Here is a 17,847-nt window from a genome sequence, read left to right as displayed (position 1 = left end):
TTTTTTTTTTTTTTTAAATAAAAAAGGAACTGGCATGGATCCTAATTTACACAATTTCACAGCAATAATAGCAGCATGATTTTAGCCTCTTAAACAATTTCCTCCTTTGCACTAAATAAAAGTTAATTCCAAGTTTTGAAAAGTCAGAGCAGCAACCATCCAGTAAATGGAATGAACTTTTCCTAGTGTGTTCTACAAAGTGAGCATTTAAAATATGGTAATATATAAAACTCAAGCACTATTAAGACTTACAGAATGCAATGACAATCTTAACTGATTTTGTAAATACAGGACTGCATTGCTAACCTGGCATACTGGTGATGGGGTGAATTAAGAATGGAGTTACACTAGAAAGATGTTCTGTCCTACTGCAATAAGGAATGTGACTTTCCAAAGAAAAGTCCTGGATATTAAACATATTTGACATGTCTACAGAGATATAAAGAGTAATACCTGAAATGCTGGTGTAAATGACAACAACAAAACTGTGATTGTATAAGTACAGAGGGAACAACCAACATTAAACTGGACATTTAAATGGCAAACATCTGCAATTCCAAATGGTGAAATGGCTCTGTGTCTATGTAGTTATTTTAGTAACTTACAGATTACTATCAGATAATATTTATTTAAAAATTTTGCAGGGACCTGACCTCTGGGTTTAGAAACAAATTTTCATGTAAATTGGTAGTAATAATAGGTCTATCCAATCAAACCTTGCTGCTTGGTTGTTTTCTTTTCCTCCTTATGTAAGTAAGTTGCTTTAGGAGAACAAATGGTAAGGCATGTTTTACTAGGATTTCAATTTACCAAATATCATAGGGAGAAAAACAAGCCAACAAAACAACCCTGAAGGCAAGAAACACATTAGAGGTGTTTAGTTTTCAGGTAACTAATAAAATTTGTTGACAAGAACAATTTTTTTTTCTTCCACCTAAGAAGTTTCCTCAAATTACAAAGAATCCCTTCTGCAGTGATATAGAGCCTATACCCTGATCTGGAAGGACATATGGAATGTGAAGAGCATGGCTCAGTCTGGGTCTAAGTAGGCTGACATTTCAAGGGATACTGAAAGCCACTTTCCTTATTAAATGTTTAATTTTAAGTCTTTTTTTTTTTTTAATTATAATATTGCTAAATGTCCAATTAGTGTATCTGATGGGCCAGGAAGATGTCTTTCTCCATTCTAGTTTAGTACACAAGACCCTAAGAAGACAAAGGATAATGAAGTGAGAAAAACGGTGTGTCTGTCTGGGAAAGTTATACGGGTACTGAAGCAAGTAGAAAAGCAACAGCAAATGCAGACATCTATCAGGAAATATATAGACGTGAACTGCTCTGAACTATATAGCAAATACTAAGAAACGACAAGGTTAAATTGAAATTCAGTTAAAGGCAGTCCTCAGGCTCTTGCAAATTAGCCCTATATGGCAAGTGTCGTCTGTGACAAATTTCTTTACTAGATTTTCAACACAGTGCTTTACAATCATTCAGATTTCTTTTAATGACAAAAATGACACAGTCCATAGATGGAAGAGATGGTAATGAAGTAGGAGGTGAGGGCGGGGGATGGTGATTTTCTTTTCTTTTTTTTTTTTTACGTAGTTGGGTGTTTGTAGTGTTGCTGTTGTTTTTAATATTTTTGGTTATTGAAAAAAAATAGAGCAGTCCACTGCCCAGCAGAGGCTGCCTCAACTCTATTGCTCCCGGCTCATTCTGCGTGGATCTGGGTCTCAGGGTGCTGCAGGGACAACTCTGTGGACAGGAAGGCCCCTTGGCCCAAAGCTGTGGCATATGTCCTATTCTGTGAGTGGGAAAAGCCAGAGGGCACATATGTCCCCATGCTCCCTCCTCCACCTCCTCCTCCAAACACTCCACGTGGATGCTGTGGCAGGGAATGGTAGTCCTCCAAATTGTCATACTGGGACATGACAGTTACACTGCTCTGGCGTTTGCTGGGCATCTGGTACTGGTATAGCACACCAGGGTCCCGATCCATGTTCGGGGTATGGTGGAGCTTCAGGCTATGGCTCCTCTCTGGTTTAGGGGGTGGGACCACAGACTGCATGAGGTGCTCTTCTTCCTTGTAGCAGTCTCTAGAGTGTTTCTCTGGGGCAGGAGGCTGCCTAGCCCGGGGCCGCTCTAGCTCTTTAGAGAGCCGTGCTTCTTTGTGGTTCAGTCTTAAAGACTCCTGCCCTGATGTACTGTATTTCCCTCCAGAGTTATGGTAGCTGACTGGCTCAGAAGTGTCTGGAATTCCTTTGGACCCAAAATCTAACTGGCTAGCTCCCTGGGGGTACGGTGGCCCATTTTTTGACTCACATAATTGCCTATGGCTTGCTTCCTGATGTGCCCTATGCTCAGGGAGACTACAACTGATGTCAGGAACTTTTCTGTTCCTAAGGCTGCTTTGCTTCTGGGGGAGGGAAGGTTTTTCTGGCTGCCCATTGCCATACCCTCCATGGTGGTGCGCTCTCTCTAACTCTTGCTCTGGATGCTTCCTGTAGAAGCGGTCATCTCCCTCAGGGCTCATGGCTTTGGCTGGGCACCGCACCTCCTTTCCCTCTGCCACTGAGAGAAGTCCAGTTTTCCCAGGATCTGATTTACTTCGAAGGTGGATAACATAGATCCCACCTAAGTCATCTTGCACAGCTGGCGTCATGTTATCATACTGGGACATGACAGGCCCTTTCACCTTCTGTCGAGCACGGCTCTCTCTCCAGATGGACTGCATGCGGTATTTTTCCATGTCCTCAAGATCCCATGATGTGTAAGTGTGCTTGATGTCAGTGGCTGGAGGCATGCTGACTACATTGTGGTCATTACCAGAGAAATAGCCAATTATGTTGGCCTTTGGTCGTGGAGGCATACCAGGATAACCATACACATTCTTCCCTTGCAGTCTAGAATTATAAAAGGCAAAATCTCGATTGGGCAGGCGGTGAAGAGGTCTCAACTGTACTGTACCGTAGGCATCCACATCACACAGGGCCCCATCTGGACTGTAATAAGAACTAGAACTGGAATAAGGGCTATACCGGTAGTGGACCCGGCCGTTCTCAAAGTAAGGCTGAAGCTGAGTGACATGATAATCTGAGCGGGCCTGGGAGGATTGGTATGGCTTATATTGGTACAGTGGTCTTGGGCAGTAGGCTGCTTCATCATCTGGGGGGACTTCTGTTCGTGAAATGGGAACAGAGCGAATCATAGAAGATGGAGGGGCATGAAGAGACTGCACCCTCCGGATGGTCGGGTAGGGTGGAATATCTTCAGGGTAACAAGTATTCCTACCAGAGGAGCTCAAAGAGGACACATATTCAACCCGGCTGCATGGCTTAGCATGGTGTCCAGACACATTTCTTCCTGGGGCCACGTAAGTATTGTAACGAGGCCCCACAGAGGCTGGTGGTTCTGATCTGGCACCATATGCTTGATGTTGCTCCAATTTGTTATGATGTGGGGGCACACTCTGAGGACGATACTGACAGTTTGGAGTCATATTGAAATGCAAACAGTTTTCTGGACCAAAGGGCTCAGTGCTGACATCAGGCCTAGCAAAGGAAGAATACACTGTCTTCTGAGAAGTATGCTTAAGTTGTGGGACGGGATGCTGTACAGGCAAACCATCATCCACAGAAGCTGAAGCAGCAGTGACAAAGGAATGGTAATTTGAACTGCTGGAAGCATCTGCACTGTTAGCATGTAAGGCAGCAGCAATCTTACTCTCCATGGTCCTGGTAGGGGGGACAGGAGCCGTGAAGCCACAGGAGGGGTGCACAGGAACAGAATCAGTCCGCAGGTGCAGCTGGGGGGCCCTGCTGGCATCCCGGGCTTTTTCAAGGAGGCCTGGATGGGCAGCACTTGCAGAGACGGTACACTGAGTAGCTGCGCTGCCATCACTGACAAAGACAGATGCAGTCTCATCAATGGTTCGAGGCTCAGGTGGCTTTTCTGGAGCTATAACTACTCCCGGAACCTAGTGAACGATAATAAAAGGAAAGCTTTATTTGTTTTGTATGCTCACTTCTATGGAATCAAACGCTATTAAATTTGCAACTCATATGTTGAAGCTATTTGGGTAGCAGCTTGAATTTTCCCAAGTCATGTGGCCACACTTAAAATATATATACTTAATCAATCTGTCTATATCAATCTGCCTGTTCTGGATCCTCAATATCAAGACCAGAACATTTTATTAAATAAAGAGTTGATTTAATCATGAGAAATTTTTCAAGTGATTCACAGTTGCAAACAAATGAGTAGTTATAAACCCCAAAGTATAGTCAAGGCTGGTAAAGTGACTTGTTTAAGGTGGCATTCACATCTTTTATTCTGTCCTGAACTGTGGAAGCAGAGGTCAAACAATCCCACAGCAATACTACAAATGTGCTCTCCCTAAAAAGTACTTACAAGAAACGGCATGTTCCACTAATGATGAGAAATTAAAGTCCTTTTACTTCAAACTCACTATAAGTACCCTGTGGTCTTTTTCTTCTTTTAATGAAAAATTTAAGAAGAAGAAAGTGTAGTATTCTGTATACAACATTCATTCTCTTATTAAACCACAGAACAATCTGCTGACTAATGTTGAGAAAATAACAAAAAGTCCTAAAACTCTTACACATTCAATGGGGCTGGCAAGGCAGAGTCTTATGTATGTCAAAAGAGTGAGGTAGTCTCCTTGTGTAGACGTGATTGACTAGTAGAGGTAGTTAGGTGACTTGCCCAAAGTCATTGTGTATCAGTGATGGGAGCTGAAAACAAATCCCTGCAACTCCAGATACCTATGGCCCAATTTGACTCATCTGATCATCTCTTCAAATTATTATCAATGGATGACTTGACCCTTTAGGAATCAAAGGAAGCAGGCATAGTTAAACTGGAGTCATTAAGTAATTGCTCCTTTTTCAATGAAAAATCAACATTGTAATGGAAGATTCCAATCTCAAATGGTAAATGTTTCAAGGAAATCTGCCACAGGTCGTAAAAGTAAATGTCACATCTGACACACTTAGGTGAAAAATGACATACCTTTGGGAAAAGTACATTTCATCTCACTTGACCGTGCCCCTTCTTACCTTGTGGGAATGATTTAATCCTATATTGGCAGCTGCTTGTACTTGCCCCACGGATAGTGGCTGCTCTGTGGATGTCTGAGAAGGAGCTGGGGGAAGGGGACGACTATTTCTATGAGTACGCTGAAGGGTAGCAACAGCAAAACCCGTGGCAGTGTGCTGCTCAACTACATTCCAGCTGGCTTCCCTGATGTTGACTTCAGCTGTTGTCGGAAGAGTTGTCACGTAAGCCAGGGCAGCTGTGTTGGTATTTTCTTCAGGGGACCCAGAATGAGGGTAGATTTTGTCTTTAGGCAAATTAAAAGGAGTGGAAGATTTGTCTGCAAGTTCTAATACGTGGTGGGGCTTATCCACCTTTGCACCAATATGAGGCGGAGGCTGGTCTTCATTGTAGAAATGGAGGTGAGAAGGGTCCTGGTCCACAAAGGGGACAGCTGGCAAGCTAGTCTTCCAAGATTGGTCTTCAGGAAAACACATAAGGTCATTAGACTTCTCTGAGTCTGGTAAGGGAACTATAGCAATCTGTGCCTGTTCTGGATCCCCAGGTAAACAGGTTTGATGTAGCTGATTCCCTGGGGAGTCTGCATTGTGAAGTTGCTCCCCAGATTCAGTTGTATTGGAATGGCTGTGCCCTCCAATAGCTGTTGGATCAGGTACAGGCTGTCCACAGTTTCCAGGCACACTGTTCTGGAGGTGGAATTGCTCTACTGGCACATCAGTTTGATAATAGGCCTGATCTAGAGTAATAGCAGAGTAGGAACTGGGCAGGTTTTCTTCAGTCATAGCCACTGCTGTATCTCCATAGTTTGCAAACCCAGCCTGAGAATCCCCTGGTCTCTTCAGTGGCTGAGTTGAGGCTTGCTGTGCAGACTCAGCTAGTGCTAGCGCCAGCATGCGGGCAACGTTTTTCGGAGGCGGAGGTGGTGGGATAAGAGAGACTGAACTGACAGGAACGGAATCCTGAGGGGGGTCATGGGTAACTGCTCCTAGTGGGAAATTGGGAGAAGAAATGAGAGTGAAAAGGTAGCTTATGTTATCCCATATGGAAAGCCAAACATTCCCCAATTGATCATTAAAAAAATAGGTGCTTTCCATATTTCAAACGGCAATCCACGATCTTCTATACCACATGCAAATGTTGTAGAAAACACATCTGGTTCAGAAGGAAAACTAAAACAATGAGTATTTAGGGATTTCCATTTCCTCTTGAATTGCTAGAGATTTGGGGGAAAGGGGGACGCGCAAAGCAGATCCCTCACCTGGCTCAGGAAAGACTGCTTAGAAAACAAGCTTCAAGTGCTTGCAGATTGTTACTAAGAATAATTTCTTACATTTGATAGTGTAGGTTGGTTTGTTAACTTGTAAGGCTACCATAAAGATATTTTATTAGAAAACAGACTCAAGTGCTAGAAGTTGTGCAAAAATTTTCCATGAATTCTGAATGTCCAGAGAGCTAAGGGAACTCTATGAAGGTTGGAAGTAGGGCCACTGGCCCTTTGGGGATTTCTGTTTGATTGCTTTCAATTTAAGGTTTTGAGCCAGCAGCACCACCCAGAAAAGCATTCTCTTTGTTTATAGGCTAGCTGTGCAGCACAGTTCTGTCTTAAAAGGCACAGGTGGCATATAGGATTGAAGGTCCCTCTCAACTTAAAGAAAGAATGGAGGAAAACACACGGTACCTGTCTGTGCCTGTCCAGCAGGTACAGCCTTACTCTGACTGCTCAGGATGGCCTGCTCCTCTCTCCCTGGCAAGGCCACCTCTTCCACAGCCACCTGGTCCAGGGCCTGGACTTCAGGTTCACATCCTTCTTGGGCTTCTCGCTCACTTATTTTCATCACTACTACCTGGCTGGGGGATCTATTTGTGGCATCACTTTCTTCCAAGTTTTTGCTCTGGGTTGGAGAAGATGTATTCTGAGATGCTGTATCTGAGACTGCACCAATGACTTCTGATACCCGAGGGGGGAGGGTCACTGAAATGGGCTCAGATATGTTCATAGAAGGTGATTTGCTTAATTTCCGTCCTATCTTGGGAGAGAAAGCATAGACGACCTTTTCAGTGAATGAGGATGGTTTTGAGGATTTTTCTTCAGTTGGGCTCAAGTCCAGGGTGAAGAATGGACTCAGTTTCTCCTGAAGAGGAGAGACAGGTTCAGAGCTTGCAGTGCTTCCTGGAGTCTGAGACTGGCTACCACCTCCCTCTGCATCCTTCTTATTGGTACTCAGTTTATCTTTGGAGTATCCTAATGACTCTAAAAAGGAAGCACCACTCTCCAGACATTCTGATTCGGCTTTGGGAGGACTACATTGAAATGACATTGGATCAAAGTCCAGGCTGGCCACTCCAATGTCTGGTGGGCTCAGGTCAACATCCTCAGCTGAATGAGGAGACATGAGTGCTGGAATGTGGAGCAGCCCTACTTCCTCCTCACTTTCATTGTCATGGGGCAGGTTATCATAAGAATTACAGCGGTTCCCCAGCATTTCTCCATTAAAAGAAACAGATAGTGCATCACTGCTAGATCTGGGTCTTCTGGGTCGGAACAGCTTGGAATCACCTGGTAAGATGGATAACAATATCAAAATGAGTGTTACAGGATACACACTATTGGAACATGTCACCTATTTAGTACAGAAGCATGCTTACTATGTAGACTAAGAAAATGTTACTTCTCAATTCCTTCTGGCAACTGGCTCTTAGTATACACAGATCATTTACATTTGAAATAAAGGTACCCCCCACCCCAAATTCTAAATAAGAATTTGAATATATTTGATATTAGGAATAAGGAAACTGAAGATTTGATTGTCTGGATAAGGAACAAAGACTCTGAAGTATAGGATTCTATTACTAGCCAAACACTGAACATTTTTGTGACTTTGGACAAGTTTTTTGGTTTTTTGTGTGTCTATTTTATCACTGATGTTAGCTGTGATGTAAAACACTGTGGAAGTCACCAACTGTGTAAGGGAGGAGCCTATCAGAGAAGAAAAATTCAGTATTTTCCACTAAAATAAGCAATGGAAAAGTTGTAATGCTATACTCCCCTGCCAAACGTGGAAAATTTATAAGACTCAGAAAAACAAGGCAGTCTCACTGAGTTCCAGCTCTCACAGGCTTCACTGTAGTACTCTGGCTATGCAACAAAACAAGGTGTGGTTTGGGTTTACTTTTTATTTTGATTGGTTGATTGATATCTGTGAGGAAATATCCTGACACATTTCTAAAATACTGAACTTCTCCTTCTTGATTAAAACTCTCTACAACCCCAAAAGGTATTTACATATATGAAATAAAGGATTCCCTTCCTATACTTACACAAAAACAACTTTGATCTCCTTTAATAAGCATAGGCTTTAAGTTTCTCAAGTAGAGCCCTCAACAGTGGTAGAGAGTATTACACAATTTTATGAAGTTTTAAAATGGCTAACTGGTAAAAACAGGTCCTCTGAAAATTCATTAGAACTATTAGAATTGCCATAATGAAATGCAATATAAAAATGGCAAAAGTTGCCTTACAGAACTATAATCACTAATGCACACAATTATAAAATGAATCCCTATTCAATATTAGTATTTCTGCTTAACACTAGCATCTAGTCAGCCTACTGAACTATTTTTATAGCTCATTCTCTTGACTCAATGAAATCAAAATCTTGGAGAACTTGTAAAATATTAGTCACTCAAATGAGGTGATGTAGAAGAACTTGAGTCATAGCAAATCCATTAATTGATGAGGGTCTGGGGCTTAGAAGAGGTAACAAATGCAGACGAGAAAATTGACCAAAATATTGACAGCCCAGGATACAGTAAAAAGTCCTCGAAAAATCAGTGAAGTTTTAATTATTTTTGCAATAAGGACCTTCTTTATAATTCTATTAAACATCAAATGAAGGATGTTCTATTTTGCTATTTTTATCTTTTATTGTTCTTAAGTGCTGTTTTTGTTAATGCTGCCGAGTCAATTCTGACTCAGAGCATCCCTATCTGCTGCATAGGGTTTCCAAGAAGCAGTTGGTGGGTTTGAACCACCAACTTTGTGGTTCACACACACCTTGTGGTCCAGTGCTTATCCTACAGTGGCACACCAAGACACACACATATATATATATATATATATACACGTATAAGTGTGTGTGTGCTGTAGGATAAGTTAAGCACTGGACTGCTAACTGGACTGCTAACTGCAGGGTCGGTTGTTCAAGCTCACCAGCAGCTCCTCAGAAACCTATATAGTTGTTGTTGTTGTTAAGTGCCATCGAGTTGGTTCTGATTCATAGTGACTTAGGTACAGGGTTTCCGAGGTGAGGCTGGTGAGCCTGAACTACTGACTTTGTGGACCAGTGTTTATCCTACAGCACCACTCCCAACAGTCTAGATGAATCTTGACCACATTAATCTGCAGCACCACTCTGTCTGTCTGTCTATCTATCTATCTGTTAAGTGACATTGAGTTGGTTCTAACTCACAGCAACCCTGTATAGGGTTTCCTAGGAGTGACTGGCGAGCTTGAATTGTCAACCTTGTGGTTCAAGCTGACTTCTTAGTCTAATGCATTAACCAGTCCAGTACCACAGCAGGACTCGGCTGATAATATATACAATTATTTTCTCACTCTAAAATTTAGTGCACACATACAACCATAATTCAACTTTTGCTAATACGATGATAAATTTTTTTCATACATTTTTTAGTTGTACTTTTCAAATTAGTTGCAATAAAAAGCTTTCTTTCACTATGTACTATGAAGCTTTGGCCCCATTTTAAGTGGATCAGTTTAAGTTGCCCTCTGCATGTATTAATTATCTTCAGATAGTAAGGATTTCCTACAGTAAATCTGCTCAATGAAACTTAAAATTGTTAAGCCATTTTCAAGACAAATGACTAAATATTGAAACTGCTTAATTTTATACTTTGTAACACTATGCTCACATTGTGAAATTTAAATAAGGGTTTTCACTACATAATAAACGCGTAAGTTAAAACATTTTGACTATCTTTATGTAATCTGAATAATAATCTGGTTTAAAGATTAAAGACTGGTACCATGTTAAAGGGGTCCTGTTAAAGGTTCAGTGTTAGAGGGGTCCTATTAAAGGGTACCATGTTAAAAGTTCGATCCTACTAGCCGCTCCTTGAAAATCCTATACAGGGTCACTATGAGTCGGAACTGGCTTGACAGCACTTAACAACAACAACCATGTTAAAACATCAATACCTTTTAATCTTTTAATCTGACCAATAGTTAACCATTGACATTAAACCAAGCGCTCAGCTGCTAAATGAAAAGTCAGTTGTTTGAACCCACCAACTACTCTGCAGGAAAAAGATGTAGGATCTGCTTCTGTGAAGATTTATAAAGTTGGAAACGTATGGGGCAGTTCTAGTTTGTCCTTCAGGATCACTATGAGTTAGAATCGACTCAATGGCAAGGGTTAGCCTAACTATATGTTTACAAAAGATACTCAACTGCTGTGGTATTTTATGAAATACATTACGGAATAAAACAATTGGTACTTTTAGACTTACCATCAACTGCATGGAGAGAAGTAAGAGACTCCTCACTTTTAGCTGAACGGAGGGTTCCTTCTGCCCTGCCACCTAAAGATTCAAAACCAACAGTGTTAAGTTTTAGCTTTATCATTTGCTACATATGTTGAGAAAGAGAATAGTGTTTTATTTTTTTCTTTAGATATGTCTAAACTTCCAAAAGCATTATGGTATATATTTTGACAATCACTTTCAACTTTAAAATTCTATTATATGAGTTATTGCTCTCAAATTGTTTCCTATATGGAAAAATCTCTTTTATTTGAAAGGATTATGAACTTGAGGACAAGAAATAAAAGACTTATTTTATATTTCCTAAAAACTATCAAATGGTATTATAGTGGCTTGAGTAGTATTGCCCCTACTTCTCCTCCAAATTCCTATCTATCTGGAACCTCAGAATGTGACCTTATTTGGAAATGGAATCTTTGATTTAGTTAAAGATCCCAAGGTGATATCATACTTGATTTAAGGTGAGCCCTAAATCAATGACTAGTGTTGTTTTCCAAAAGTAGAGGACACAGAGTTACAGACAAAAGATGGCAGAGATTGGGCTTATGCTGCCAAAAGCTAAGGAATGGCTGGAGCTACAACAGAAGTTGGAAAAGACAAGAAAGGATTCTCCCAGGGAGCCTTCCGAGGGAGCATGGCCACACTGATACAAGGATTCCGAACTTCTAGCCTCCAGAACTTAAGATAATAAATATCTACTGCTTTAAGCCACATACTTTGTGGTAATTTATGGCAACCCTAGAAAACTAATGTTAAGTGCTGTTGAGTCAGTTCCGACTCACAGTGATCCTATATAGGGTTTCTGAGGAGCAGCTGATGAGTTTTAACTGCCAACCTTGCAATTCAAACCGTCCTTGCAGACCAGGCTTATTGTATAGCTGTACACCATGACTCCAGGAAATGAAAACATGTACTTAAAATAATAGTTGTTGAATATTGTTATTGTTGTTAAGGGCTGTCAAATCGGTTCCGACTCAGCAATCCCGTATAGGGTTTCTGAGGAGCGACTGGTGAGTTTGAACCACCCACTTTGCAATTCAAACCGACTTTGCAGTCCAGTGCTTTATCCTAATCTTCATCCTCACTTTCTTCTTGGCAGCACTCGATACTGCTAACACCTCCTTTTAAACTCTGTCCTCCATTATTTCTGGTGGTAGTGTCCCATCTCCTTTTCTTTATCTACCACTATAACCACTTCTCTCTTTGTCCTTTTAATTCTACCCCTTGCAATACTTTCAACAATGATTTTCTACTGGCTTCAGGCCCTAGTCTGTTTTTTCACTCAGTGGATTCTCTAGGCAATAAACTCTAGTTCTAAGCTTTCCATCTCTGGATGTTTGTTGCTTACTTTTGAAATCTGTATTTCTAATAGTTAAACCTCTTTATTGAATTCTGTTGTTATTGCTAAGTGTTGTTGAATAGGTTCCAACCCATAATGACCCGGTATAGGTTTTCCAAGGAGTGGCTGGTAAGCTTGAACCACCAACCTTTTGATTCAAACTAACGCTGTAGTTTGAATCAAATCCAGCACATTAGCCCACAGTGCCACACCCATACTAATTATTACCTTGTGGGTGTGTTCAATTCAGTCTGGGAAAAGTAACAATGCTATTTTTCTCCCTAAAACTGCGACTTCTTATAGGGATTATGGCACTACCATTGACCCTATCAGTTAATTAGAAATCTGAAAAGTATCTGTGTTCCTCTTTTTTCCTTATCCTCCACAATCATTTGGTCACTTAGGTCTGTAGATTCTGCTTCCTAAATCTCTCTTAAACCCATTCCCCACCCCTAAAACCACTGCTTAATTCAGGTACTCATTAATTTTTGTAAAAACAACAATATGGCCAATCTCCAGGTTTACCCCTTTTTCATGTCTATACCCTATGCTGCTGTTGAGGTCATCATCTTTAACCACAACCTGATCATGTCAAAATCATGCAGTAAGTCTTTGTCAAGGTCTATAAGGTCCCAGTGATCTGAACCTCTTTTTGCACTATGACTCAGCCTTATTCCATCCACACACCAGTCTGCACTTTTCCTGAAACACCATATTCAGTACCTTGTCTGTTAGGTGATGTTTTACTTAATCCTGTTCAAAGGTTATGTTTTTGGACTGTCAACCCCCTTACCTCCCACAAGAATTGGCAATTCCTACCATACAGAAAATGAGCTCTGGTACCGTAATGGTTACGAGTTATGCTGCTAACCTCAACGTTAGCAGTTTGAAACTTCCAGTGGTTCCATGGGAGAAAGATGAGGTTTTCTGCTATGGTAAAGATTTTACAGCCTTGGAAACCCTATACAGAGTCACTATGACTTGGAACTGACACCAGGGCATATAACCATCCAATCAACCAACCAACCATATGGAAAGGAGTCCTGATGTGACACTGTGGGATAAAGTACTAGACCATAAGGTCAATCTGAACCACGAGATTGGTAGTTCAAACCCACCAGTTACTCCTTGGAAACCCTATACAGAGGTTGCTATGAGTTGGAATCGACTTGAATGCACTTTAACAACAAGAACAAAAAACCATATGTAAAAGGAGTCCTGGTGTGGTAATGTAGGATAAGCACTGGACTGCATGGTTGGTGGTTCAAAATTACCAGTTGCTCCTTAGAAACCCTATATAGGGTTTCTATATATATGAGTCAGAACTGAGTCTTTGGTACTTCCTAACAACAACAATAACCATATGTAAGGGAGTGTGGTGGTTTCAAAGGATAACCACTAGACTGAGAACCACAAGGTTAGTGGTTCGAGCCCACCAGCCATTCAGCAGGAGAAAGATGAGGCTTTCAGTTGCAGCAAAGAGTATCTGAAACAAGAATTTGTCATTTTTAAAATCTAAAAATACAGATCAATGCAATATAGCAAATTTTTCTTATTACCAATAATATATAAGCTATATTACAGAAATAGAAACTTTTAACCACATTCATATTATGAGTTAAGTCAAAAAGTATTGCTACAAGGGTTCTATTTCATACATGAATAGTTTTATACCAAACAAAACAGGATTAATTACATCTCTGCAATAAGTGGATGATTGCAAACAAGTTCTCTCAATGATATACTGGTCTTAATTTTGTTAGAGTGCCTTCAAAATAAGGTCCATTCAGACTGTAGCCAGGAAAATTGTGCAGAGAAATTTTTTTTCTACCAGGACAATATAGCTGCTGTTCATTCTTTTAGGGTAGCAAGAGCTGTCCTATGAGAATTTCACTGGGAAATTTTACCCTATCCACCTTATAGTCCTGATTTTGTCCCTTCAGAGTTCTTTTTGTTCCCAAAATTCAAAGACTATTTGAAAAGAACACAGTTTGAGTCCCTTCATTATGCCAAATTTGCCATTTTCACATGTTGTAAATCTAGTAGTGGAGAACCCTTTGGGGGAAGGGTTAGCAAGATGCAAACACTGACATCAGAAGTACATAGACCTAGATAGAGGATATGTAGTTAAAAAAAAAAAATGTTTTTAAAGTTTGCATTTTGATGTTTTTATTTAATAATGGGATGTACGATTTTATAGCAAAACTTTTTGACTTACCCTCCCATATAATCCACAGTTTCAATAAGTTACTGAACACTATGACATATTTAAATATAATTTATTTACACTTAGGTGTAAATATGAGAGTGAGTCAAAAATTATCTGTACTCTGGCTGTAGAATTTAATCAGGTTTTAGAAAAGACAAATAATTTATTTTTCAACATAACCTCCTTGCTTTTCGATACATTTTGTCTATTTGTCAACAAGCTTTCATATTCCCTTATTTAAAAATGTTCTAGACTGAGTTGTAAGCCACGGATGCACTGCTGTCTTCACTTCTTCATCAGACTTGAATCTTTGTCCTCCAAGGGCTGCTTACAGAGGACCAACTATAAGGAGGGTGCTTTAACACCTCAAAATGAAGTTTTTGTAGAGTGTTAACAGTGTGGGTAGAAGTATGTGGACGTGCACTGTCATGTCACAATGTCTTTGGATAGCAGTCCTCTGTGTTTAATCCAAAGTTCAGGCTTCAGCTCTTCAGTGAGCAGCATCTCACTGTAAGGAGCACTGTTGACTGTTGAACCTTTTATCTGACAGTGTTCCAGTACAGACCCTTGAGAATCCCAGGAAACTGTATAAGTATCAATTTTTCAGCTGATGGTTGACTTTTGAACTTGATTGGCAACTGAGGATGTTTCTATTCCGTACTCTGCCATTTATTCTCAGGCTAATAATGATGATGAATGCAAGTTTTGTCACCAGTAAGGATTTAAAAAAAAAAAAACAAACTTGTATCTTTCTTCAAGTATCAGTCTAAATTATGTTTGCAGACGTTCAAATGCTTTTGTTTATACCTTCCATTGAGTTGTTTCAGTGTCCATCTCACACAAACTTTTTGAAATCCAAGTCTGTCATGGATTATTTCATAGGCTGATTTGCAAATAATGTGCTATATAATCCACTGTCACTCATCTATTCGACAGAATCATTTCACACGCATGCTCAAGTTGTCATCAGCTGTGAATGTGGATAGACATTTTAATATAACCAGAGTGCAAGTAATGTTTGACTCAACCTTGTAAATGAAGACACTTCACTATAGACACATACTGTGGATATATTATATTAAAGCCTGTTATGACAGCTAAAGAATATGAGTCTCAAGTAAGAAGATAGGACTAGAATGGTAAACCCCCGTGTTAACTGCACTAACCTTTCAGAGCCATGGCTTTCATCTCAGAAGGCTCACTCTCATTTCGCTGGAGCTTTCGTTTGGAAACAGATGATGATTTCCCCAAATTGAAAAAGGAACGCCAGCTGCCCACGGGAGATTTTTTCATTTTATTTTGAGGTCTCTTTCTATGAGAGACAGAGAAAAAACAAAAGCTAAGCTGCACTACAATATTCAAGGGAGTATTTACCTTTACTTATCTCTTTAAATAATAAATGAACAAATGATGGAAGGAACCAAACAACTTGGAGAGGCACAGGTGAAATAGTACACATATATTCACCTTCCACATACTATACATGATAACAGTCTATCCAAACTGCGCAACTAGAGCATGAAATGGAAATTTCATATGGATTTTAGCATTAGTAACTTGCCTCACAAAGGTAGTTTTTCTACATATCATATTTAGCCCCAAGGTCACAATTGGAAAATAAATGGAAACTATTTCTGGGATTAGGAAATACTGAGATGCCCAAATAAAACACAGTTGAAGGAAATGACTAGCTATGAGTAGAGAAAACTAAACCCTAAGAGAATAAAATTAATAATAATAACTAATATATATTGAATGCCAGATATGTCTATGTTATCTGCATGCCATATGTCAATATGTTGCCACTGGAGGTAGGTACTATTATCATTTTATAGCTGAGGAAATTAAGACACTTAGAAGTTAAGTAACTTACTTAAATTTATAAAACTAGTCAATGATGGAGTCGGAACTGAAACCCAGGCCTATCTTAAACACTAATAGGCAATACTACTCTGGTAGTACAATGATTAAGTGCTGGAGTGCTAACTACAAAGGTCAGCAATTTGAACCCACCAGGGGTTCCTTAGGAGAAAGACCTAGAGACCTGCTCCTGTCAAGATCACAACCAAGGAAAACTTATGGGGCAGCAGTCTTACTCTGTCATATTATTGAAACTGACTTGATTGCACACAATAACTCCATAAAGAAATTTTTGAAAAAATGAGGCAGTTAAAGTAGAAAATCAAGAAGCTAAAAGTAGCACTCAGGATGATATGCATTTTGTTATCAGGACATTTTTATTCATGTGAATTGAAAGGATGCTAAAGAAGGATACAGAATGTGAAATTAATAAATTCTAAATTATTGTTAACACGACCCAGCCAGGAGGTTGGAATACTTACATTCATATGCAAAGACATCAAAAAGAACTTTTATATACTCCTCTTAGCCCCCAGGGATCCTCACAATTCGCATGTTGTTGTTAAATGCCTTTAGGTCAGTTCTGACTCATAGCAACCCAATACAGGGTTTCCAATGGGTGGCTGATGAGTCTGAACCATTACCTTGCTGTCCAGTGCTTTATCCTGCAGCACTACATCAAGACTCCCACAATTAATATAGCAGTCCTGGTGTGGCGCTGTGGGCTAATGCACTAGACTGCAAAGTCAGTTTGAGGCTCAAGATCGGCGGTCCAAACTCACCAGTTGCTCCTTGGAAACCCTATACAAGGTTGCTATGGGTTGAAACCAACTCAATGGCACTTAACAATAACAACTAAAATGTATTATTATTTTTAAAATTAAAAATAATAATACAAGGCCATGAATATCATATTCTAACAACGATCTAATGAATTTTACCTTTCAAGTGGAAACTCAATTATAGTATGAAACTTTCCCTGAAGTGCAGCAGGTCCTTCTCCTACTTCAATATACTTATTTTCAGTCACAATTGGAGAGTTGATCTGAGCTTGTGTTCGTGCCTGGGCTTCTTCCAATGTCAGCAGCTTGGTGGAAGGAGAAGAAACCAGCAAGGACTTGGGCCTTGAAAGAGAAGCTTTTGATGGGAAAGGAATGGAATGGAGAGTCAAACATTTTGTCACAGGGAGAGAAAAATGGTGTACATGTGAAAATCTGATCTATGTATTCATCTATCTACCTATCTGTATTATTTAAAATTTTTATTCAGTATTTTTTAATGGCAAAAATAATTATGCTTTATATTAAGGAGTAGAAGGTGATATACCAAGTTGTTAACACTTGATAGATGTATTTTTTCAATTCCTTATGTAATTTAACTACTTTTTTGTCTTAATTAAGGATACCAGAAAAAGCCACTGCACAGATATTTTTAGTTTTAGAAACGGCTTTTCTTCTGTTCCATATTATGTCACATATATATATATATTAGTCCTGGTGTGGTGCTGTGGGCTAATGTGTCAGACTGCAAAGTCGTTTGAACTGCAAGGTCGGTGGTTGAAGCTCACCAGCTGCTCCTTGGAAAGCCTGTACAGGGTAGCTATGGGTTGGAATTGACTCGACAGCACTTACCAACAACAACAAAATACATATATGTGGTGGTGGTGGTTATGTGCTGTGGAGTCGGTTCCGACTCACAGCGACCCTGTACAGAGTTTCCGAGGCTGTAAATCTTTACAGGATCAGAAAGCTTCATCTTTCTCCCGTAGGAACAGCTGGTTGTTTCGAACTGCTGACCTTGC

General features: G+C 40.0%; 1 protein-coding gene across 1 annotated transcript in view; it reads right to left on the bottom strand.

Annotated features, from left to right (window-relative positions):
- Positions 1-1,676: 1,676 nt before the first annotated feature.
- Positions 1,677-17,847, bottom strand: part of ARHGAP32 (Rho GTPase activating protein 32) — a 325,690-nt gene continuing 309,519 nt past the window's right edge. Inside the window, exons 17-22 of the mRNA XM_006873075.1 lie at positions 16,988-17,183; positions 15,353-15,498; positions 10,606-10,677; positions 6,755-7,633; positions 5,079-6,061; positions 1,677-3,976 (exon numbers count right to left, since the gene is read on the bottom strand). Of these exons, the coding sequence (XP_006873137.1) occupies positions 1,712-3,976; positions 5,079-6,061; positions 6,755-7,633; positions 10,606-10,677; positions 15,353-15,498; positions 16,988-17,183 (4,541 nt within the window). The 3' untranslated portion in view covers positions 1,677-1,711. The remainder of the gene's footprint in view (positions 3,977-5,078; positions 6,062-6,754; positions 7,634-10,605; positions 10,678-15,352; positions 15,499-16,987; positions 17,184-17,847) is intronic.

The sequence above is a fragment of the Chrysochloris asiatica genome, unplaced genomic scaffold, assembly GCF_000296735.1.
Source record: "Chrysochloris asiatica unplaced genomic scaffold, ChrAsi1.0 scaffold00222, whole genome shotgun sequence".
NCBI lineage: Eukaryota > Metazoa > Chordata > Mammalia > Afrosoricida > Chrysochloridae > Chrysochloris > Chrysochloris asiatica.
This window is presented reverse-complemented; position numbering and strand designations above follow the sequence as displayed.